The sequence below is a fragment of the Sphaeramia orbicularis genome, chromosome 20 (genome assembly GCF_902148855.1).
Source record: "Sphaeramia orbicularis chromosome 20, fSphaOr1.1, whole genome shotgun sequence".
NCBI classification, from domain to species: Eukaryota; Metazoa; Chordata; class Actinopteri; order Kurtiformes; family Apogonidae; genus Sphaeramia; species Sphaeramia orbicularis.
Genome location: NC_043976.1, coordinates 23742748 through 23767726, shown reverse-complemented (window position 1 = coordinate 23767726; position 24979 = coordinate 23742748). Strand labels below are relative to the sequence as shown.

The following is a 24979-nucleotide window of genomic DNA, read 5'->3' as shown; positions in this document are numbered from 1 at the left end:
GAAGAACAGCAAGGTTGTTTTTACTCTTTAAAGACATACATCTGTCTAAAATGGAATATGATTCTTTTGTAACACTTATAATTAGACGAACAGTACAATTCCACTGAATATCTGACATGTTTTTGCGTGTCTTCTAGGTGTCTAAGGCAGAGGTGAGGCCTTTGTCCCTGGATGAGCTTGTCGGACCCCCAGCACACACCCCACACAGGTACAGAAACACAGACATATTTTTCTCACTCATGATTATGTCTCAGCTTCCCTCTTCATCAACACTGTTTTTGAGAAAAGTTCACTCTTGACTCAAATAACTAATAACTTCCTTTATAATAAGTTCATGAATGGACCACACACATACATACTCAAGACACTAGTGTAGAGAAAGGTAACAGAGTTGGCCTCAGGGACTCTGTCTCTCCTTAGGGAAGTTGAGCTCCTTGGGGAGTCGCTGTAACACCACTGTCCCCATGGCAATATGCAAATCCCTATATGATATTTCCCACCATGCAGTGCTCCAAAGCCCCTAAAGACTTGTTCTGTTTCTAGTTTAGGCTTTTCTGGAAAGACATATTTTTATTTTAAGTTTTGTACTTTTTGACAAAACTAATGAAAGTGGCATTTTCAGAATCTAAATCTTCATGCTCATAAATATGTACTTTTTCCACATTTTTCCATCGATAGCTAGACTCCTGGACTCACCAGACCAGGGAAAATTTTGATATGAAAATCAGTTGAATTACAATAATCTCCAGTGCTCGCTGGAGCAAAAGTTACCTGATGATAAATTTCAATATACTCAGCTTAAGATACTGTATGTAGTAAGTGCAGCCAAGCACAATGAGAAGCGTGATGCATTGAAGACAGATGAGACACATCCAGCTCTAAAATCTCCCAAATAAACTTTAAAATAAATTGAATACATCTAAGTAACTACCATAAAGTGTAAAGCTACTCCTTCGCCTGAACTGGAATTGACTTCTTGCACTGAGGAAAGTCAGAGAAATCTGTCAAATACTTTATACTAGGAGTTGACATTATAATGTTTACTGCGATGTCATAAAATAAATCAATTGATTCCAAACATAGGGGTATTATTGCAGTCAATATTTGTTTTTGTTTTTCAGAAGACCACGAAGGCATCCAAATATGGTATGAAGTAACCAGTCAGTAGTTTGACAGCTCACAGTGCAATTAAAGCACCCAACCAAGTAGAAATGCGTGGTCTGGCACTATGTGGCACAATTCAGTTCGTGCCTGTACAGGGTTCTTTGCCATTTCTGTAAAACGCACTGAAGGGCATGATGGATCCTCAGTTTGGGTACTGGCTGTCACAGACATGGGGATTTGCATCACACCTTGAGCGTTTTAAATGGCTGTGCATATAATAATAATAATAAAAAAAAAAGAAATAAATGAAATGAGTAAATCAGGTCTCATGAAATGAAATGACAGGCAGGTTGAAACAGCGGGTGAGTGTGTGTGTTTCTTGCCACCAGCGTCAACATTAAACACATCAGATTGAAGCCACCCTCCAGGGTAGCATCACTCAGCCAGGTGTGTGTGTATGTGTGTGCGTGAGCATGGTAAAACCTAAGTCTTTTATCTGCTTCCCCATTTCCTCTGGTTTTTTGTTTATCTACAGATTTATTTATATAATTCTGTTCAAATGGTGTACAGAACACACACACTCACACACACACATTGATCTATCGATGTATTGATGTGTGAGTGGGTGTCAGTTTTTTATTTTCCATCTCCCTCCAATTTTTTAATTATTTTCCCTTAGTATAATCTCCTGCAGAGTTTTTTTTTTTTTTTTTTTTACACTTGAGTTAACGTGAGTGCTGTTTTTCTTTGCCAAAAGCAGTCAAATGCTGAAAGTTAGTTATGAAAAAAAAGCTTTGACACAATATCCCAATTCTCATTTGGGAAAGGTAGAAACTTAACTTATTTCACATTCCTGCAGTACCCCTCAGTGTACTTAAGCAGTTCTAATTCAAAATTCCAAACTTTTCTTTGTTAACAGACTAATAATATATTTAGGTTTGGGGAAACTGGAGGTTCATTATTGTTCCATTATTGTTTTGCTTGTGGCTATGCTTGTTGTGTGTTGTCCAGCTGTTTTCCAGACAGTCTCCTGACTCTTACCTTTTCATTTTCTTCTCCTCAAGGACAGTAGGAGATGCACATTACTTCCCCCTCTCTCCTCTTCTCTCTTAAGACAGAAGGAGGATATGTCTCTTTTTCTCCATATCGACTTTCCCAGGTCAGGCTCCTCTTCTCCTATTAAGCCAAACTAACTGATCAATACACGGGCATGGTGGGCTGCTGTGTGGACATGCAGACAGGCACACACAACAGGCTGTGCCCTGTACTGAGAGTGATGCTCATTAACACACACGTGTGTACACAGCAGGACAGAACCAGTACGTACCTCACTGAATAATGATACCAAATGTAAAATGATCTAAAAACAGCCTCTAACATTCCTATGACCTGTAATAAAATGTTTCAAATCTCAACACTCTTAATTTTATGATATAATAAACCAATCAATGATCTATAAATCTCCAGCTTTTATCCACTTGGCAGTTTTTCTGTCAAATGCGCAGATGCCACAAACTCCTTCTCTCTTCTCAAATCTTTTCCTCACTTCTTCTCCCCCGCTGTTTTCCCAGCTTGAGAGTTGTGACATCTGCAGTGCTGCGACATGGATAAGCAGCTGCCAGAGATGGAGGGAGAGAGGGAGGGAAAAGGGGAATGGAAAGCCATAGAAGACAATGCAGGAGAGAAGCAAAGAGGGAGGGGATGCTGACAACCAGCAACAGTTAGACGTACAGAAGGGTGACATGGGATTGCGTTTGTGAATATGCACATGTGTGTATATGTGCATGCATATGAATGTGTGCACGTGTGCATATGTGTGTACATGGCAGTGTGCCAGCTGGTGCCATCTGGCTGCTTGACAGGGCTCTTCTCATTAACAGGGAGGTTAATTGCTGTGGCAGCACCCAGGCTGTGTCAAACATCACCCTGGGGACATGGAGGCAACAGACAGTCTACATGTTTGTCTATGCTCATGCACGAACCTGTGCAAAATCTTGGCACTGGAAACACACACTTTTCTCAACACGGAAATCGTTAACTACAGCCTCTAGTATATTAGCCTGGCATGTGAGCAGGGCAGCATGGGGACCTGTTTGCTGGGCATGCATGTGTGTGCACGTGCACGTATGCCAGGCTGCATGCATGTTTATATTTTACTTATGAATTATGTCTTGTTGCTGTAATGATGTAGAAGGAATTAGGTTTACAGAGCCAATGTCTATAACCCTCAGGGCATACACATATGCACGCACACACACACACACATGCACAGGACAGAGGAAAGGGGTGGCAATTTGCATGTTATTACTGCATATTCATGACTAATTTTGTTAGCCTTGCCTAATAGGCCTGAGTGACAGCTTGAGAAATCGAGAGCCTGCTTTAATATCACACACACTTAACGGTGATACACACACACTCCTCAGTCACATTCAGGCTCATTCGCCCCGCCATCTCTGTCCACACAGTAATCATAACACTTACGACTCTAAAGAGGAATTCCCTGTTCATCTGTTGGTTTGACACTCTGTCATTTGTTTTGCACTATTGTATATAACAGCAGTGTGAAATATATAAGCTCATTTATTATATGCATAATCATTACCTACCATGCACACACCAGATATGGCATGAATATATTTGTATTTGAACTGCAGATAACAGATCAGAATGCGTTGCATGTATTTTTGAGGGAACAAACAAAAAACAATGAAAGATACTTAATATTTACTCATGTTTCTGATCCATTAGTGGAGTAAAAAATAGAACCATATGTACAATTAGGTAAAAAATAAATAAATAAATCTCCATTGACCTCATATGTGTGTGCAGTTCTGCATTTTTAAACTGAATACTTAGGCAGTACAGAATTATTTTTCTTATCTGAACTAGTGAAGGTTTTCTGTAGCACACATATGCATGTTCACACACACATACACACACAGTGGTTTAAGCCCACCACCCCACTGTGGAGGTGAAAATAGGGATGAAATTGGCTGCAGTTACTTTCATTCAACACCTCTTTCGATTTTCAACCTGTTCCCATTTTAGACCATTCGTCTCCAAAGAATCTCTTCTAAATTTGGGCTGATTCAAGTATTTTTCCACCAAACTGACAGGGAAATAAGTTTTGAAATTGCTAATATTTAGACCGTGCTTTCGCCCCCAAGTCCTAAAAAGAAAAATCATGTTAAAATGTTACAGTGGAAGGTTTTGTCCTTCAGAGAAGTCGAGGGTTGGAATTTGTGCACATCTTTAGGGAAAAAATAGACTTTGTCTGCATGTTTATATGCATATGTTGTGTATGTTTCTGTCCTCATTTAGGTGTACAGATGGTTCTTTATTTAACAGACTTTATTTTGAGAGAAATGTTCTGCGCAGTAATAATGCACAGCAACAGAACAGTACTTTTGAGTGAAATAAAAATTAAGTGATTTAATAGCACAGCAGCACACATACTTTCCCACCATCTACTAGAGATAGAAACAAACTATAATCTAAAGTCAGTTTTTCCACACTCTCTTCTGTGGCTTTTACTCCATTTGACTGAAAAGTTGTTTTTTTTTTCCTGAAGTGGAAGATTTAACTCTCAGCACTCTCTATCCACTCACATGTCACTTTTGTCAAATCTTGCCTTTCCTTCCCTGCTTGGTGCAAATGTGCAGACACGCTTGATCAAATGTGAGTTTAACATTTTTAATCTGCGCAAAGTTTCATCAGAATAACTCATCTCATGAGGCTGGTAAATATGAGATTGTGTGTGTGTTTGTACCTTGCAGTGTGTTTGTGAACAGCACCACACTGTGTGATCTTTTTTTCCCCCTTCTTCCATCTTGGGTGTGTGACAGCTGTCACTGGTGACTCAGAAAGGTGTCTGGGCAGAGTTAACGTATTTTCACCGCTGGGAAACACACACAAGCAAGCACACACATACAGAGACTCATATCTGCTCCAGTTGCTGTCACCTAGCACAAAATTCACCAGGCTCAGCATCTCTTTGCTCCGTTTGAATTAGATTTCTTCATGAATCACATATTACATTTTATACACACTGCATGGTGCTCACTTATTTATTTCTTATTTTGTATTAGAATGCATCAAATATATCAAAGTAATGTCGTAGGTTGTCATCTCGTCAAAGTACATAAGGTTAATTTTGGGTAAGTTTTGTTATTGTGTGTGTAACATTGTATGAAGTGTATTGTTTCATATTTAATACAGTGATGTTTAATGCAGGCTGCTTTTGTTTATATTAAATTGCTGATTATCATACTTTCATCACTGTAACTTAACTCACAGTGATGCTAACTATACACAGTGAAATTTGCATGATTGAATTAATGACTTACAAAATATTTATTTGTAAAACCATGAAAATAAATTGTTATTGATCTGAAATTCAGTGTCTACAATTATACATACCTGTTACAAATTTGTGTTCTACTTTTTCCTGTTTCTCCTGTTTTCTCCTTTCTTTTCTTTCTATGTTTCTGCTATTGTTCCAGTTCTTTGGTTGACATTACAGGTGAGGTAGAAGACCTTAAAATCCAATTGCAAACCAAGGACATCATCATCTCTGATCTGGAGAGGGAGTTGGAAGAGAATTTAGCACAAAATAAAAAGGTAATTCACTCAAGTTGACCTCGTTTCACATTGTTCCGATTTACCAAAGCATATACCACAGCATCCCAGCACATGAATGTTTGTTTAGTTAGAAAAATTTGTGGAAGCACAGCTGTAGTTTGGTTAAAATAATTTTATTTTTCCTGCTTCCAAATTTGTTATCTGACTTCAGATGACAAAACATTTTGCTCTCACTATTATGAATGAAATATTTTATTTCAAAATGCTTTTAAAGTTTTGAAATCAGTTCTTTAAAACTGAACCTGGATCATATTTTTCCAGGATTTTTTCAGCACAGGTCTAAGATTGACTGCAAAATTAAACAACTTTTTGAAGGCTTTTTTTTTGCAGTCTGCTTGTTATTGTTTAGAAGTCTGTCTGAGAGGTGGAGAAGTCTTTTTTACGATATTGGTTTGGCAGCTGTGCTGGAAGCGCTCCATGTGCAGCCAGGTTTAACAGGAAGCTGAGGCGTGTGTGATGAATTACCAGCATATCTCAGAGCCCTAGGTAACAAACATGGCGTCGCCGGCCTGGATTAAAAGAGAGAGTTTTTTACGGCCTTCCCACACCTCCTTACAGGGTGTCACTAAATTATACCCACTGCTGTTTTACTGTCTTCTGTGGCTTACGGTTAAAGCACACATAAACACACACAGATATAGTACATTTGAGCTTGTGGTAAACCCAAGCTTGTTGGTTGTTTATGTGTGTGTTGGCTGGTTACTGTTTGTTTACGCTGTTTGCGAGTTGACTCATTTGCACTGCCGCTAATTAGTGGTTTGTGTGATTACAGAGCCTTAGAGAAACAAGTAGAATAAGTGAAGCTTGTTCTGTTAATCATATTTTCAACAAATGTTGATATATTTTTTCATTCTGCCCGTGTTTCTGTTTAAGTAGTACGTCTGCATTGCAGATGCACGGATGGATCTGCTGACACACTCACATACACACACGCAGCCTTCTGGTGATTGCCATAGAATTTTGTCTTCAAAACCTTAACATTCCTTAGCATTAAGTGAACTGCTGAATAAATTCCCAGACTTTGACATGTATGAGACCAATTAAAATAATTGCATATCCTTTACAATTAAAATGATGCCAGTGTTAATTTTATTCCTTTTCATTTGTCAATGTGTTTTTTTATTATGTCTAATAACATGTGAATTTGCTTACATGAGAACTGTATTTTCTTCTGCTGCAGTGCTTTATGCTTGTACTAGTCCAACATCAACATAATTACTTGAAATCATTGTAACTTAAGATATAAATCACTCTTTTGGCTGAGGAACAGCAATATTTGTTTCTATATATAAGGTAATAAAATATAGTTTATATGACAGTTTTCTTTTTTTAATTTTTATTTAATTTGGATTTTTACATATGGAAAGGTAACAAGTCAATTGCTATTAAATAACATGCTTCCTATTTATTTATCTTTAACTCCTCTGTGTCCCAGACTGCAACCCAACTGCTGGAAAGAAATGAGAGGCTGGTGCACCTACAGAGTGAGCTGTCGTGTCTGCAGCAAATCCAAAAAGACAACATGAAGGAGATTGCTGGGAAAGACATCTGCATCACTAAACTGCAAGCCAACATTCAGCTGCTGCAACAAGAGGGAGCTGATACAGATGCTCAGGTGGGCAGACCCCACACATACGCTTGCACAGATACACTTCCACTTGCACTTTAGATAGTGTACATGCAAATACCTGATCCATGATTTGTTGAGCAGACTGTATGGATGTGGCCGCCTGCACATTTCACACTGTTTTTCTGTTTGACTTCAGGTTTCCAAGTTGAATGTGCAAGTGAGGGAGCTGCAGGAGGAGGTTAGGAGAAAAGAGGAGGAATGGAGGCGAAGAGAGGAGGAACAGAGACTGACATATGAAAAGAAGCTTGAGAAAGTGGAAGTGAGGCAAAGACAGGAGCAACAGAAGAGAGAGGAGGAGAGGATGAGGTGTGAGGAAGAGTGGAAAAGAGAGTTCGAAGAGGAGAAGAGGTCCCACAGAGAAACTGTTAAAAAAGCAGCTGCTTTGAGTTTGGAGGTGGGTGTATTAGCATAGGAAGTTGATCTCTTGTATCTAACCATGCTAAAATGACGACGATGATGATGGTGTTTAGAGAATTTTTTTTTTTTTTTTTCTTTTTAAAATTCCTACTGTTTTTATGATTAACTGTATTCACTTGAGTGGACTTACTTTCAGCAAGACAGAACAAAATCCTCCCACACGTGTACACGCACTGACAGACTTGTTAAAAAAAAAAACAAAAACAACAAAAACACTTCACCTTAATTCAGACCTCAGACACTTTCTCCTCTTCTCCACCCGACTCCCCCTCTTCCCTTCTTTCCATCCTGCCATCTCGCCACAACCGCTCCAAATTAATCTGCAAAATATTGATTTGAGGAGCACGGGGGCGGGGGGTGGGGGCGCACGATTGCGGCCGCATATTAATACGAACGGGCCGCTCTTCGTCTCTCCTCTATACTTTAAGATCCTCATATCTTCATAATTGATTAATGTTCCTTTGTGAAGTGGGGATGAATAATACATTAGTGGGCCTGCTGCACCCTCAGGCTGATGAGAAAATGTTTAATTTCAGTAAATGTAGCGCTCCCTCTCTCTTTCTCTCGCTTTCATTTTCCTTCTCTGGTTATTTGTGAGTGTTGGAGTGTGTTTGTGAGTTTTCACTTGTGAGCTAAAGACTAGAGGAGTGTTGTTGATTTGCTTTTTTCGTGTTTACTGTCGGCTCGAGAGCATATGTTAAGCATCACAAACAAAAGGCAGCATCTGCATTTGCAAACACGAATGGATAAATTGGTGAAATAAGCTCAGTATTGTTCCATTAAATAATATAACTGCAGGAGCTGTGTCACATAAACTATTTTCCTTTTAAAAAGATATCACATCACCCCTTTGGACATTTTTGCACACGTTGCATTAGAATGTGCTGCCAAGATCAGCTGCTGTAATATCTGTCAGCAATCAGTGAAAACATGCAAATGTGCCATAAACCCACCTGATGGGGACAAGTGGCCTCTTCACCAGCTTGGAAAGGTGCCGGGAGGGTGACATATGTCATCCACTCTGACTGGCACAGCATGGCTCAACTCAGCTCATCTGGTTAACAATGCTAATTATGCTGAACACGAGCCTAATGATGATGATGAAGGATTTAAGTGTTATAGTCTGGCAGGCTTAGTGTGCCTATGTGTGTTTGCGTGTGCTGGAGGGGGGGTGAGAGTATGGCGTATCTGGCACCTGATGGTGAGCATCTGTGTGTGCAGAGTAGATAAATGATGCACTGAACACACACATGCAGACACCCACAGGTCTCACTTCATGCCTACTTAGCTTTGCCTCATTTTCATTTGAACTTGTGCCAGTGACGAAGGGGATCTAAACACATGCACAGCTTCATATATACACGCAGAGCACTAATTGAATAAATAATACTTATCCTTTAACAAGGATCCTAATTAGTTATGCTAATCAGTCTAGATAACCCAATTAACCTCATAGAGTGAAGCAGGGAGGGCGCTTCTGTGTGTTTATATGTGGGTGTGGATTTCTGTGCCTGAGAGCATATCAGAGACACTTAAGAAAACACATTTGCCTAATTAGTTTTCAGTGACATAGACAAGCATTTATGTTTTTTCATGTCCTTATTGTTGTTATTGAATAAGAGGTAATAGGCTTTCCACACTGAGGGGAAATAAGTGGTATTGAATTCATGTAAACGTTGTTAGTGTTTTTGTGTGTGCATATTTGAGGATATATGCGTTTGCATTTCTATTCGCCTGCTGCCTGTCTGTCTCTTAGTTAGAATGACATGTACATGTATATTTTTACAACTATTATGGTAGTTTAAACAGAGGTTGTATTTGTTCAGAGAATGTCTGCCTGTTCCATTAGTTTATGTCCTTGGAAATAGAATTTGGCCTCAAGTTCTCTCCGTTTATTTAAAACCTTCAGTCAGCGTTCCCCTCCTAATAGTGAGCCTTGTTTCCTCTCGTTTAGCTTCACCACTCATTATCCAGGCCTCGTAGAAGAGACAGTGTTTAGAGAAGAGAGAGAGGGAGAGAGACAGGGGGACAGAGAGAGGGAGAGGGAGACGGGGGGGAGAGGGAGAAATAGAGTAAAAATGAGAGCAAACAAGAAAGAATAAGACAGAGGGAATGAATGAATGAGTGAAAGAGAGAGAATGTAGATCATCTTTAAACGTGACCACAGCTTCTTGTGCTGCTAATGAATGGTGAGGACAGAAAAAGGAGGGAGACACCCAGACAAGACAGTCTTTGTTGTGCTTATATGAGAGAGAGAGAGAGAGAGAGAGAGAGAGAGGGAGAGAGAGAGAGAGAGGCTGAACACAACAGATTTATGTCTTACAGGAAGTCTCCCAGTTTTGTGGTGTTGCAAACCACCCACCCCGAGTCAGCTGCATGCTCTGGCTTTTAATTAATAGCCAGTTTCTGTGTGCACACTTCCGTGTATGTTTGTATGTATTTCATGTGTGTGATGCGTTGCCTGTATTTGTAACAGTGTGGAATGCAATTTGTCATGTGAAGTTTGTAGTTGAGAATTAGTTTTGACAGTGTTCTGTTCATCTGCGTTTCTGGGTTTGTCTGTTTTGCTGACAGTAGCAGGGTTTCAGTCAGAAGTAACAGGATAGTTTTTCATGAGAATTACATGACATTCATAATTTAAGTGTTGACTAGAATATATATAATTTAATCTACGTACTCACAGTATGTCTTTTCCATCATATTTGCCCAGACCTCCTTGTCTTTAATAAAAACTATTTAAGGAGTACCCTTAAAATGGAATGAAAGTATTTAACAAAAAAAGCTTCACCTAACATTAGCATTAGGTCATGGCACCTTTGCTAATGTGCTAATGGAATTCAGTGTGGGGAGCTAAACTGCAGGGCTTAACATTCAAAGCCGGCACTTTTGTAATAGGAAGCCCAAACACTGGATGCTAATCTGTGCAGCATAGGTTCTTGAACAGGGGTGAGCTGCTAATATTAGCTCATGCTCACATCAGCTGAGTCATCTCCTCTGTGTCCTTGGCTTATTAACTAATTTAAGACTGATTGGATCAGTCTTGAACGAACGTGCATTGGCACGCTTATACATAAACACACCAAATTTGAATATCAAAATGGAATTGCTTGACCAGTGAAAACTAGATTAATTCAAAATGGTTGCATCAAGGTGTAAGTAAAACAGATGACTCTGCATATTTTTAATGCACCTTGCAGCATTTAAAGCCATTTATGACATTAACTAAAGCTCATGTTATGCAAACACATTTTGCAAGTCAAGGCCACTTATGTTAAGGATACCTGATGCTCTTTTTCTCCTTTGCCTTGATTTGACTTCATGAGATCATCAGCATACTACAAGTATTGATTTTGTTCTCCATTTGATGGAGTTTTAGTGCATGTTTAAGTTAAGTATAGCTCGCACTTAATAACATAATACAATATGTGTTCCTCTGATTCTACAATACGGTAATGTGTATGCCATCTGCTTTTTATCACAAGCTACACATTCATAGTTCAGACACTGATAGAATTTAGTTCTCAGTAGAATGTGAGGATTTTCTTTTTCTTTTTTTTCCCTTTTACCACAGCACTGTTATTTCAGCCCCCTACCTATTAAAGTTTCTCTTTATTTATCTTTGCCAAGGTTATGTAAACAGACTGGCCATTTCTCGGTTCTCAACAAATGCCACACTTAGGTTTTCTTCTCTGTAGTTTTTTTTTGTTTTTTTTTTTAAAGTGTCAAGAAATTGCACTGTTACCAGTAGGTCAAATCTCCTGGCAGCCTAAAAGCAGGGGGGTGATGTAAGTTTGGCGCAGAAACCTCCTTCATCTATATTTGCCTCTGAAAAATTGTTTCACTGATGACATTGTTAATATGTGTTGTTGTTGTTGTTAATATATATATATATATATATATATATATATATATATATATATATATATATATATGTGTGTGTGTGTGTGTGTGTGTGTGTGTGTGTGTAATACTCTATACAATACCAAAAGAAAGTTAAGAGGCAGTTGTTTTTCTGCCTGTTAGAGTTTCAAAGTAGTGTCACTTTCATTTAACACTTTTTATGTTTTGATTTAAGATACAATGGTGTACCTATCCGATATAAAATGTGTACATTTGTGCACGCTCACGTGCAGAATTGAGTATCTCTGCCCCTCTCTCTCTCTCTCTCTGTCTGTGACAGTTTTCTCTCGAGATGTTAATTCCTCTCCTCCCTGTTGTTGTCATGCTTCCACCAGCAGTGTCTGCACCAGGGAGACGAAGACATATTGGTGTTAATGAAAAGCCCTCCTAAACTTTCCTCCCCACATGAATGTTTAAACATGCTTGTCATAACATTCATTCGCTCACACATGACAGCTAGCATCTGCAGCTGCCTTGCTCGCCCTCAATATTTTATCATACCATCTCCCCTAACCCCATACTAGCACAATGGCTGTGTGTTGGCAAACTGAATTATAATGACTCACAACAGGCTCTGTTCAGACTCACTGCCAGCACAGGCCATACATAATGGATTCAGCAACACCACAGGTCTCATAATGGTACAATTAGTCAATCTTAAATATGAAAGAAAAAGAGAGAAAAGAAAAAAGAGAAAGGCAAAATAAAGAAACTGTGGTAATAGAGAGAGGAGAAGAAAAGCAGACAAAGAGTGGGATAAGTAAAGATGATGGAAGAAAGAAACAAAGAAAAAGAAGAGGCAAAACAGAAAGCTAGGGGAAAATGTGTAAAGAAATCAGGACTTGAAATTAGGGTAAAACAAATAGAGGAAAAGAGAGAAATAAAGAATCTTCATGTCCATACACAGTATGCTATTCAGAAGTCCCATAACGCTGCAGGTCAGCAGTTGTGACCTTGGTGGTTTTTACAGAAGTGGTTCACCATGGTAACGGTTGGTCAGCAACCCTCAGAACACCCCCACACCCCTCGTCGCTCCCCAACTGCTTCTCTGCCAATTTGATTGGACACACAATTGAAATGTCATGCCTCAGCAACACACATGCACACGCACCAGATCACTCAGACTGAAAAAGCAGGTCACTTTGTACAAGTCCAAATAAGAGAACTCAAAGACAAAAGTAATGCACTGAGAGGGGAGAGGAGGTTTCAGTTTACTTTTATATCGCTGTAGTATTTTAGTCACCAGGAAAAACACATCTGAATATGTGTGTGTCTATCTGAACTCATAGTTATGGGGTTAACATTGTGTGGCCGACGATGGGACTTAGGCACACAGCATCAAAGCACAGCAGCTTGTCATAGCCTGCGAATACAGAATCAAATGAATATTAATGCGGAACCAATTACCTCAGGGAAATGTTGTCTGTAGGTTAGCTTTGCTAACGCACGTGTCTCACCTTTAGCAAAGTGGAAGCAGTGGGGGGGAAACCCGGAGGGTGGACAGCATTGATGTATTCGTTTTTCTCCTAACAAGCTTGTCTACCCCTGCTAAAATAGAATTGTCCAGCATGCAGCTCCCTCCTCCTTCCTCCCTCCTCCTATTTCACCTAAATGCAAACTGCATTTTTAAAAAATGAATTATGCGTAGAACATACGATACAATTCTTCATGCTTGTGGCTGAGTGGAACTTAATATTGGAGCCATGCCTGATTATGTCCTTTGTAAAGATTTGATAAGTAGCAGAAATGTTACCTATAAATGTTTTGCAAAAATAAAAACATGTTTTCCCCTTGATAACCTATATTTATTTGGATTAAATAATGGAACATAACAAAAGCCAATAAGAAGCAAAGTCTTTAAATGATATTTCCACTTTACTTGCCACTTGGCACTGCCTACCATGTTGAAAGTTCCCTCTCTTTCTGTGTATTACAGCGGTTTTCAGATGCTTTAGAGGTGACACATACACTATCTTGTTGTGTGAGCAGCTAAGCACAGTGTGCCACTGATCTGTGCAGGTCTCTAGCTGCTGCTGATCTACATAAGTGACTGTGCCACGTTTAAAGCCGCTGGCTCCTTAAAGCCCCTTCTAAATCAGTGTTAAAGCCGTGATAATAGACCTCACTGACCAATTGATTGGCCTTCATATGTTTACAGCTCACTTTAATTGCCTCAAAAATACCATTTATCAGCCATGTGTGTCCATGTATGCATGTATGTGTGTGTGCAAGCATGCCTGTCCATCGACAAAAAGGCCTATTGATTTATCAGCATCGGGATTTGTCCCGTTCACCGTACATAAAACCCCTGCGTATGTGCTGTTCAAAATGGGAAATGGCCCCATCGATTCCCTTAAGTTGGAGCCCAAATGCTAAAGATTTTTGGATAAGCTTTCTCATTACTTAAGCTGAAATCAATAGGGGAGAGCATGGGTCTAATGAATGAACGGGCCACAGATCAGATGGGGTGTGCTCATCCCTGGCCTGTCCTGGTCGATCTGTGTGTGTCTGCTTTCAATAGGGTTTCACAGGGAATTTTAAAAATGTTTTGTCTCTGATTATTTCTCTAATATTTAGCCTTTACTCTCAATATTCTTTCTTTAGTTGGAGGTCAGCAAGAAGCAGGTGGAGCGACAGAGCAGGGAGCTGTTGAAGTTTCAACAGAATGAGAAGACTCTTCTCACCCAGGTAAAAGAAAATAATAAGAAAAATGTCATTGCTTTTCTATAACCTGTCGGCATTGTGTCAGCGGTTTGAATATGTTCATTTATAATTCTCCTTCCTTTCCTCAGCTTTAAAGCAGAATCCACAGGTCCACAAAAAGTTAGAAATGCAATGAAAATACACCAGGCCTCATCAGTCACATTTTGCTCGTGGGAGTCTATGCATGTTGACCTTATCTTTTAGCTCATACCATGTCTGAGGGGAGATAAATGAACAAGCAAACATATCCAGTAGTTAATTGTATAACTACTGTAACTGAGTGAATATTTGCTTGAAAAGCAGAAAAAAATTAATGTTTAATTGCAGATAAAACCCAAAAGTTATCCATAATAATAATAATGATAATAATACACTATGAATATGTTTATGTGAGTCAGTCAGCTCTGAAAACATACACAAGCAACCAATAACTTCTTCCAAAACCAGCCCATTTGACAGTCTTTTTGGATTTCCCCCTCTTTTGAAATATCAAAATGATAGATGGTGGTGCATCTTTGGGAAATAGTTTTTCGCTAAGTATAAAGACACAGACTTTCAGTGTTAATTATCCAGACAACTGTGATGAGTTTAAATTTGTACAACGGCCAACTCGCAGAATTAACATAATTAGCTACAGATGGAAAAACTCAACACCACCTAAAAATGAGAAACTGTTGACATATATCATACTCTGGTGACGATGTACTTAAATACCGCACTTAATTGAAGTAAATTACTTAACAGCTGCGGAGCAAATTGAAATAAGAACAAGCATCAATTTGTGTAAATCAGCAAACACTCTAGAATACAAATATCACTAACCAGCCCAATTTCCAAATATTAAACTCCCTGTCCCATTGCCTCATTCCCCTCTAAGGTGTCCTGCCTTTTCAACTCATAAATATGGAAGGCGGAAGATGATGAGATTCACGGACAAGAAAGGAATCAAAATCTATTGTTGCGTGTCCTTTTCCCCGTGTAAAGTTTGGATTAAATGTCACACATTAGCATGTGAACTTTTAAATGAGCTTGTTTGCTCTCCGCAGTGTGGGGCATGTAAATACCCTTCTTGAGTATAGAATGGGGATTACTTGAGTGGGGGTCCATAAGAATTGGGAAGGGTAGGACATATTTGAGTGTTGCACAAGCAATTAGGCCACAGCAAGGGACTGGAGTACCAAACAGCTCTATTGACTGGTTGTCTCTCGCTGGTGCTCCTCACCTGAAGTGGCAGATAGTGGCAGATGGGAAAGCTCCCTGACGGCTTTGGCTTCTGGTGATTTGAGGAAAGGAGATGATTGACAGGCACTCCCAAAATGCGGTGATTGACACACACTGTCAAAATGAATTTACTCACGGGTGAATTTAGGTATGTGTTTGTGCTGATATGCATTGGTACTGGCAGGCATTGCAACCTTGAAAATAAGGATCATAGTGGGTGAAGGGTACTTCTGAGATTTCTGAGATATTAACCATGTTATGGCTGTGTTATGGCAAACAGATGTGACTTCTGAAAACATTTGACAAAACACAGTTGCAAGGGATCTTTGCTTGCATTAGAGGAAGTTACTGAGTTAAAGCTTGCTATTCTCAAATAAACTAATGCCTGCAGAAAGTGATGCTCGATTACTTGTTCTAAAATGGATACGTTCACTCTATTACAGTGTTTTTCAACCTTAGGTTTGGGACCCCATGTGGGGTCACCTGGAATTCAAATGGGATCACCTGAAATTTGTAGTAATTGATGAAAATAAAAAATTAAAAAACTTACCAATAAAAAACATATGGTGAGTTGAGAGAGACAATCACAATATATAAAAGACATGACAAACTCTGAAGCTGAAACTGAAGCACTGTGGTACTGTTTATCTTTCAAATGTTCATTGTGATTGGTTTAAGATGCTGCAGCTCTTTCATAATTCATAGTTTGAATTATTGTTTTTTTCAGTATTAATTTGCAGCCTTGTAAATACAAGCTCGACTGACTGTACATATCCTGACCAATTCTAAAGTTCTCACTCTGTGCAGTAATCTACACCTGGCTTTTCTGCCTCCGTCCATAATGATATACATTATATAGACTAAATGTCTTCTAAAATTAATGTTTATTTGCAACATAGTATAGCAAACTATTACAGGATCAAAACCAAATTAATTTTCGCAAAAAAAAAAAAAATCTCTGTTTTGAATGTCTGGGGTCACCAGAAATTTGTGATGTTAAAATGGGGTCATGAGCCAAAACAGGTTGGGAACCACTGCTCTATTAAAATATTTTTTTTGTGCGTTTTGTCCATGAGATGGAAAACCAGTAACTGTACAGCAACAGTTTTGATGATTAGATGGGTATATATTTATTTACCACAAAACAAAATCAATGTAGAAGGGATGCTCCAGGTGTGCTGTGTTATGATTATCTCACCTTTGTTATATCTATGGGTGTATAGGTCAGTGTTTTACCTGTTTTACACTGCTGTGGTGGCACTGACGCATGTACACTGTTGTGGAAAATCTACATAAAATAAAGAACACACTTACCTTCCAGCATTATTTGAGGGTCTGCTGAAACAATGCTTTGTCCAAGCATAGTTTTTTTTTTTTTTTTTTTCAAACTTCTATTTATTCAAGTTTTATGACAACTGTACAAACAATAAACAAACAAACAAACATAAAGTTGGTAAAAATTAAAATTACAATGATGCTACAAGACTGGTTTATGTAATATATGCTTGTGCAACATCACTAGCACACTGAGGTAGTACAAAATGTTTGCACAATAGCTCATATCGTATAGTAAAATAAAACACATAAGTATGTGAATTAAGAATATTATTTCTTTACAGTCAAAGTAAAAAAAAAATGTCCAAGCATAGTTTGCATACAACATTTCAAAATTTTGCCATCTACTCATCAAGATCCTGAGTGTAAGGTAGTTTTTGAATCATTCACTCACTTCATCTGGACCTGCAGTTCACTTTAAAGCATAGGAAAAAAAACTGCACCAACCCAGACCAATGTGATATTTCATGATACTGAAACCTAGAGACTGAATATTAATTTTCCTGCCTGTTTTTGTTTACAATTCAAGTATATAATCAGATTTAGAATGTTCGTTGTAATAAAAATGGATTGTATTGTAGAGTGACCTGTGACCTGATACTTTGACCCTGCAAATATACAGGTTATTTTTTTTAAATTTATTTTTCTGCAATATGTAACATTTTAAATATTTTAATTTCTAGTATGTATAATTGTAGTTTTTCCTTAACTTTTTTGCAACCTGCATTGTGCAAAAAGCAGGTTAATCTACTTTCAAGAATATGCACACATATAATATATGAGATAAAAAAAATATATATGAAAGACACTGTATAAGTCTGAGAAAGAGAGGGATACAAACAACATTTTTCTTGTGCTATGGTGCTGTTCTGTATTTAATATTTTGCTTCCATTGATCATAGGTTACGCTAAAATAAAAAGCTGTGACAGGTATGTGTATTATTTTAAGAGAAATCTTCAAGCTTATATTTCTAGCTTCACTATATGCCACAATATGTGCATATGTGAGTGTGTACGCCCATGCATGTGTGTGTGTGTGTAGTAAAAGATATTCAGTGATAACCAAACACCATTCCACATTCTCACATGTTTTCATTGACTATGATTCTCTTTGTTTTAAAATCTGAGGCTGCTTATTTATCGACATAATTTCCTCTCAGTGAAGGGCCTGTGTCTGTAAAACACATTAAAATCATAATGCAATCTTTGCTAACCCAGGAGCAACGTTATTGTTCTATTATATTCACTGAACAACAGCATCCCAGCCTGTTTATCAATCCAATATCTCATAATGTGCTCTCTGTCTGGTCATTTTGAATATAAAAAGATCTCACAGTGTTATTGTACTATATTTCCTATATTTAGTATTAATCTCTTGTTCTGACATGCATCTCACACATCCAATATGATATTTGATTAGTTGTTGTTTTTTTTTTTCATAGTCTCCAGGTGATATTGGATACACATGCAGAGCTGGTATTGTGTTGGCTGTTTCATCTGGGTATAAAAATGATTTAGTGTGTACTCAGCATGCAGTGTCATTGACTAGCTTTAATTTCACTGCAAGGGTGGGCTTTATTACTCTGCTAGTCTCAGAACTTGTAAGTGTGTGAGTGTGTGTGTGTGTGTGTGTGTGTGGGTCAAAGAAAGAGAGAGAGAGAATGATGTTCCTCTGCATATATATTTTGTGCTTTGTCGCTTGCTGCTGTAGTAGCATCCCACACCTGTGTCCACATATGCACTTATGCATATCTGTCCATTTCCAAACTCTTCAGCATGTAATTACCATTCAGTGGAATCAGGTAAACCAACACGTGGAACAGCTTCTCACATCACACTTGGGCCAAACTGGTGGTCCCAGTGCAAGAAAAAGAAGGGGCTCCACTTTGCTGTGACAAACCTTACTTCTGATCAAATGCTACAGAGCCATAATCATGTTTGTGCCACTGAATTCTTTAACCTTTCCATGACCCCGTTGAATGCCAGCGGCCCAATCACAGAACCTAATTGAATCTGCTCGGCGGCGCCCCCCGACTGATGAAAAAATAAAATTGGAGGTGAAAAATGAATACAGCACTAGAGAGAGAGAGAGAGAGAGAAGGGGAGGGAGGGAAGGAGGGAGGTGATGCTGGTGGTAAAAGAGCGGGGCTTTATAAATACACAGATGTGCGCACAAACACATCCAGACACGTACACACAGTCACACCTTTTTCTATCCTGCAGGAGAATGGAGAGTGGGAAATGAGAGAGGGAGAGAGAGAGAGCGGTCGGGCCCAGGTTTCTCATTACCCCCTCGGCCCATTCGGAGGATATTTCTATAAGATAATCTGATTTATTTGCAATTTTCCTTTAAGCGGCTTAGTGTTTACCTCCAAGATTAATATTTTTTTCTGTTATTAATATCAGACTGTAATTAGGAGTGATGTGTCTTGCGCTGCAGTGTTCCGTGGCCGCCAGGCAGCTAGCTGGATGAAAGTCTTGTTGCGACTTTGTGATCCTGTTTCACAAGACAAAAAAAAGAGAGAGAGAGAGCGAGAGAGAGAGAAAAGAGACGGAAGTTTTAAAGGGGGAAAAAAGGCTGCAGGGTGGGGATGTAAAATTACAATTGTGACGTACCTGTCTGTGTGTATGTGGCTGTGTGTGTAGGACCATATGAATAGGTGAGTGTGCATTTCTGTGTGTGTGTTTGACAGTGTGATGGTCCCCTCTGATTGATAAGGTGTCTGTGCTGGCTGCAGATTGCTCTTGCTGATTGCTTCTGAGAGCTCCAGCTGATTTATAATCAGAGCAGGATGAAGGATTGAGCTGTGGATTGCTTATCTGTTTAGCCCCCTCACAACATAAACTGACAAATTATCATGTTGAACACACACGCACATGTGCACACACAAATCAAAGAAAAAAAAAAACCTAATAACATGGACTTTCTCATTAAACATACGCAGACACACCATCACGTAGACATAATTTCAAAGACACACAGGCCACACAAAATATAAGTAGCTTTACTCCAGTTTTTTTGGGTTGTTTTTTTATGATTGCCTAAAAGAGTGCAATCAGTCTCATTTGTTTAGATATGAGATGTCTGAATCAGAGATAAGTCAACTTAAGTTCCAATTAACTTGTTTTATGCATTTAGAGCTTTGTTGATACCTTGGTGTGTTTGTGTCACTGATTAGCTCCACAATAAGCAAGTATTATTTGGTGGTTTCTGCAAAAGCTCATGATCAAGGAAGAGGGTGCCTGTTTCCTTCCTTTTTTAACTTCTATTTCTATTTCTATTTTATTTATTTATTTTTTTGGACTTGTGTGTGTATATACAGTATATCTCTGTTTATCTGATATCCAAAAACTACAAATCCTAGATTTTTTATTGTTTCAGCTGAGCACCCCAATCATGCCATTCCTGATTTCCTTCCTTTGGCCTTTTGTTCCTGTGATCTTTTTTTTTTTTTTTGGTTGTATTGCTTTTTATTTTCTGTTGTTGTTTGTTTTACTGCTTTTATTCTTTTAATTTTCTTTATTATTTTTTTTAATGTGGTATGACGTCATTGTTTATTCAGTTTTTTGCTTTATTTATTCATGCATTTATTTATCTACATTGACATTTTGCAGTCTGCATTCACATTTTGCCATTATTTTACTGATATCTTAACATTGTCATTCTTTTCTCTTCACTGTTTTGTACTTTCTGTACCTTCTGAGTTTCCTGCTAATGCTTTGTCTGTCAAAGCTATTTATGAACTGTTGTTATTTAAAGGTGTCATATAAGTAACGCTATTACTTTTCTAACATCTATGATGGTGTTTAAAACATATAGGTTAACTATAGTGGGTGTTTGTTGTTTTCAGTAAAGAGGCAGGCATATTATGTGAGACTAATTTCACCTGGCAAGCCCGAATACAAGCCAGCAGGCTTAAATGCTGACAGGTTTAGTATGCCCTATGGCACTGTGACAGCTTTGTGTGTGTGTGTTGTTGGGTGTGTTTTTATTTCCCTCTGTCTGCTTCTTTCTGTCTTTCCATTTTTACCTGTCCGTCTGATTATCTATTACTTTCTCTCTTTTCACCACAGTTGTTTGTAAATTCACAGTGACAGAATCACGAAAGAAGCACAAAAACACAAAGTACAGGAGCACTTGGCATACAGATGCACATACAGACACACACACACTGACGAATGGCAGCAATTAGATGAGGAAACCAAGCATGTGAGGACAGAGGAGCGCTGAGGGGCTGCAACTGCTGTATGGAACGTGTGTGTGTGCTTATTGTATGTGTTTGTGTGTATTTGGAAGGTTTTTATCCTTCTAATGCACCATCCATCTGTCTAAATATCAACACTATCTCATATGTCACTGGACAGTGACTGTGGCGGGGTGCACTGGTTGTGAGGCGTTAACATTTGCCATCTTGGACTAAATAAGAAAAGGACTTGGTTACAGCATTATCACTTTGCAAAAACTAATTGCTCTTGGGACCAAAGCTGGAACAGAAATGCTTGCGTATTTGGCAGCAGCCGCACTCTTGTACAAAAAACATTAAGGAGACGATACAAGCAGACAAGAGTAGAAATGTTTGCAATTTATTTTTTCTCTTGCTCTGGTTCCATGTCAGCCTACTGAGTGTTTAACCCAGTGACACTGAGACCTTGAACGCTTCAAGCTCTTCTAATCATTTCCTGTTGGAAGAATAACCTTTTCACTCCAGTCAAAACAACAGTCACTTCTCAATTTCCATTTTAACATGAGAATTCAGCTTTTTTAGGAACTCCTCATAGCAGCCTCACTCCTCTGAATCAGTCACATCTCTGTTTATTCTAGTTGTTATCTCAGAGCAAATTCTGCATCTTTTCTAGGATTTCACTGCCTTTCCCTAACATTTCACTGGCATTTTATTTACATGTTCACACAGACCGTATTTCTAGGAATCTGATCTCAACTCTGATCAAGTTTTTTTTTTATTTTTTTATTAGAAATAATCTTTTGAAGACTCTCCTCACAGCAGACTTACTTTTCTCAGTCACTCACAGCTCTATCTCTTCTGGTTTTTATCTTACAAACAAATATCTGCATCTTTTCTAGGACTTCCCAACCTTTACCTAACATTTTACTGGGCTTTCATTAATGTGTTCTCATAGACATTATTTGCAGATGCTCTGGTCTTGATCTTTGATTTTAAAGTTTTTCAAAGAACCCAGAACATGTTTTATCTCTTATTTCTTGTTATTTTCCAAATATACTTCACTTCTTAAAGCTGCAGTGTTTGGTGTTTTGAGCAAAAATTCCATAATTACCTTTCAGCATATTGTAACTCAAGTGGTCCGAGGGGAAACAACAATCCTACCCACTTATGTTTTCAAAGTGTAAAAAATTTACCTTGCAATTCTGATTTGAGCAAATCACAGTTGTTTTCAGCCAAGTAGGGGAGTAAATATGTGATTGACAGCTGTATTTACTGATCGCTGTGGCTACAGAAACCTATGGAAGTCTCTTCTGTTTTGCATTGGACTGTGAAATAGCATTAGTTCATCACTTGTATTTATGCTTAGTCTTTTGATTAGGGCAGAGAGGACAAAGCTGCAGAAGAAAGATGTAAATTTTATTGTTTTCTTCTCCTTCTGTAGCTTTAAATCTACCTACTGTGTTGTCTTGCATGTTTGTGAAGTTGCTTTTATAATATACACAAATTAGGTCATTTCCAAGGTAAGATCAATAAAATCATATCATACATCAATTTATACAGAACAAATTCATCAAGATACAGCTGCTCATGCACATGACATAATTAAAAAATTAGTTTTGAGTGAACTACAGTCTTATTTCTTGATCTTATTTCCTACATTTGAGGTTTTAATGAGTGTGAAAGGTGGTTTGTTTTTTAGTTCTTGTAAAATTTCTGGTCTACTGATTTATTCTCCCTTCTGTGGGATGGTGCAGATTTTACAAGGTGTATGTGCGAGCACATATGGATTTGTATTTATGACCAGTGGAGATGTGTGTTGTATGCGACACTGCTACTGATGAATTACTTCACTTCTGATTGCTTACATCACAAATCATCCCCATATTATAACCCTTCACATGCAAATTAGTGGTACAGTCAGTGTGTCTGTGGGTGCACATGAAAAAGACAGAGCGAGAGAGTAAAAGAGAGAAGGCATGAATATGTGTTTCTACAAGATAATGCTAGCTGTTATTTACATATAAACTAAACGTACACTGAGTTCATAAATGTAGCCTATGTAAGGTATCTGTGTATTATGAATGAGTTGAGTAAAGTGCGTGTGTGTGTGTGTGTGTGCGTGTGGTAACCCTGTATCGCTGGCGAGCTCATTTCTCTCTGAAATCAAAGTTAAATGGGTCATCTATCATGAGAATATGTGACTGGGACACTTGTCTCTGCCACGCTTTGTGTGTGTGTGTGTGTGTGTGTGAGAGAGAGAGAAAATATGCACACAAATGCAAGGTGTGTGTGTATGTGTGTCTCTCTGCTGGTGTGCACCCTCTTGTGTGTTTTCATGTGTGTATGTGGCGGCCACTTGTCTTTGCCTGTGCTATGATTAATGGTTTACATTGGGCTGTTCAGCCATGCATGTTTCTTGGTTTATCGTTTTATGCTGTCTCCAATTAAAGCTCCATAACTTGAGTGATGGCTTCACGCCAGTGTCCATCAATAGAGGCCATCAGTGGCCTTATGCATTCAGGATATGGAAGCCACACACTAACTAATATCCTTTGGTGTCAAAGCCATCGAGCAATCTTTGTGTGTGAATATGCAAATATCTGTGTGTGTATGAGAGCATCTTCTCTCTGGCCTCTTTGGACTGTGTCTTGTGCTACTGTAACATCTAATTTTAATATCAAAAATATCTTAATTGATTTAACCGCTAAACAAGATCTATTTATAGTTCCTAAAATCTGAAAACAATTAAAAAAGCTATTAATCAGGAATTATTATATAATCAGTATTAGCAGGTAATCAATTTATCACCATAAATATTTTCTCTTTACTAGTGTTTTTAAAAATTCTATATTGTAAGAAAAGCAAAAGGAAGAGTCTCCTTTCAAGGATGTGTCATTTACAATGTAATATTAGACACATGTCATCATGTGCAGGTGTGTCTATGCCTGGAGTGGAACATGATAGGAATATATACATCTGAACATGTGAGCTTATTCATGTGTGCACCACACAGGCATGCACGCGCCACGCAATATAATTTCACGCAATATTATTTCTCATATAGCTGTAATGACATTAGGCCGATATGTTGATTATACTGTCGGCAAACAGCAGCCAGCTGATTGGGTTAGCATATTACCTTATATCACATCTCTCCATTCATCCCTGTGTTTTTTTTATTGCCCTCATTTTTCCAAATCACTTCCCACTTCCCTAGTTTCCTGGGCGAGGTTCCAGGCTATGCAATCAGGTGATGTGGTGTAATATGATGATAGGAAGGCACAACAATACAAGTCAAGAAAACCTCAAACCTGAGAGCTGTTGCTGTTATGTGTCAGTGTGCTATAAGGTTTATGTTAAGTGTTAGCCTGCCAAAGGAGAGTTTCTTTTACTCATTTAGTTATTAATCACCCTAATAAAATCTATATGAGGGTATGAGTATTGTATGTGAAATATGCTGTATTAATACGTAAACATGAAATCACAAGAGGAGTGTGAAGCAGGAAGGACAGGGGTTGTTGGATTTTATTTGTTACTAGGCCATTAATTGATGACACTTTTGGCATATCTAAGTCTGCATATATGCACTTGTCAATGATTATTTGTGTTTGCACATTCAGTACTTACAGAAACTGAATTACCTTATCATATTTTCCTTGGTATGTATAAAAAATACACAATCCTACTAATGGCACCATATTTATACAGTAAAAAAGACTCATGTTGCTTTTAAAACAACAACATGTACATGTCTTGCTGTCGTGATAAGAAGTTTCTTGGCATATTACTAATAATGTTATTCAATATTTATACCACATGTGCAGGTAATGATTTAACCATG

General features: G+C 38.3%; 1 protein-coding gene across 1 annotated transcript in view; it reads left to right on the top strand.

The window, feature by feature from the left end:
• Positions 1-24979, top strand: part of LOC115410891 (early endosome antigen 1-like) — an 88055-nt gene that overhangs the window by 12977 nt on the left and 50099 nt on the right. The window contains exons 3-9 of the mRNA XM_030122715.1: positions 138-208; positions 1122-1146; positions 2169-2263; positions 5610-5727; positions 7184-7363; positions 7515-7772; positions 14300-14383. Coding sequence (XP_029978575.1) covers positions 138-208; positions 1122-1146; positions 2169-2263; positions 5610-5727; positions 7184-7363; positions 7515-7772; positions 14300-14383 — 831 coding nt within the window. The remainder of the gene's footprint in view (positions 1-137; positions 209-1121; positions 1147-2168; positions 2264-5609; positions 5728-7183; positions 7364-7514; positions 7773-14299; positions 14384-24979) is intronic.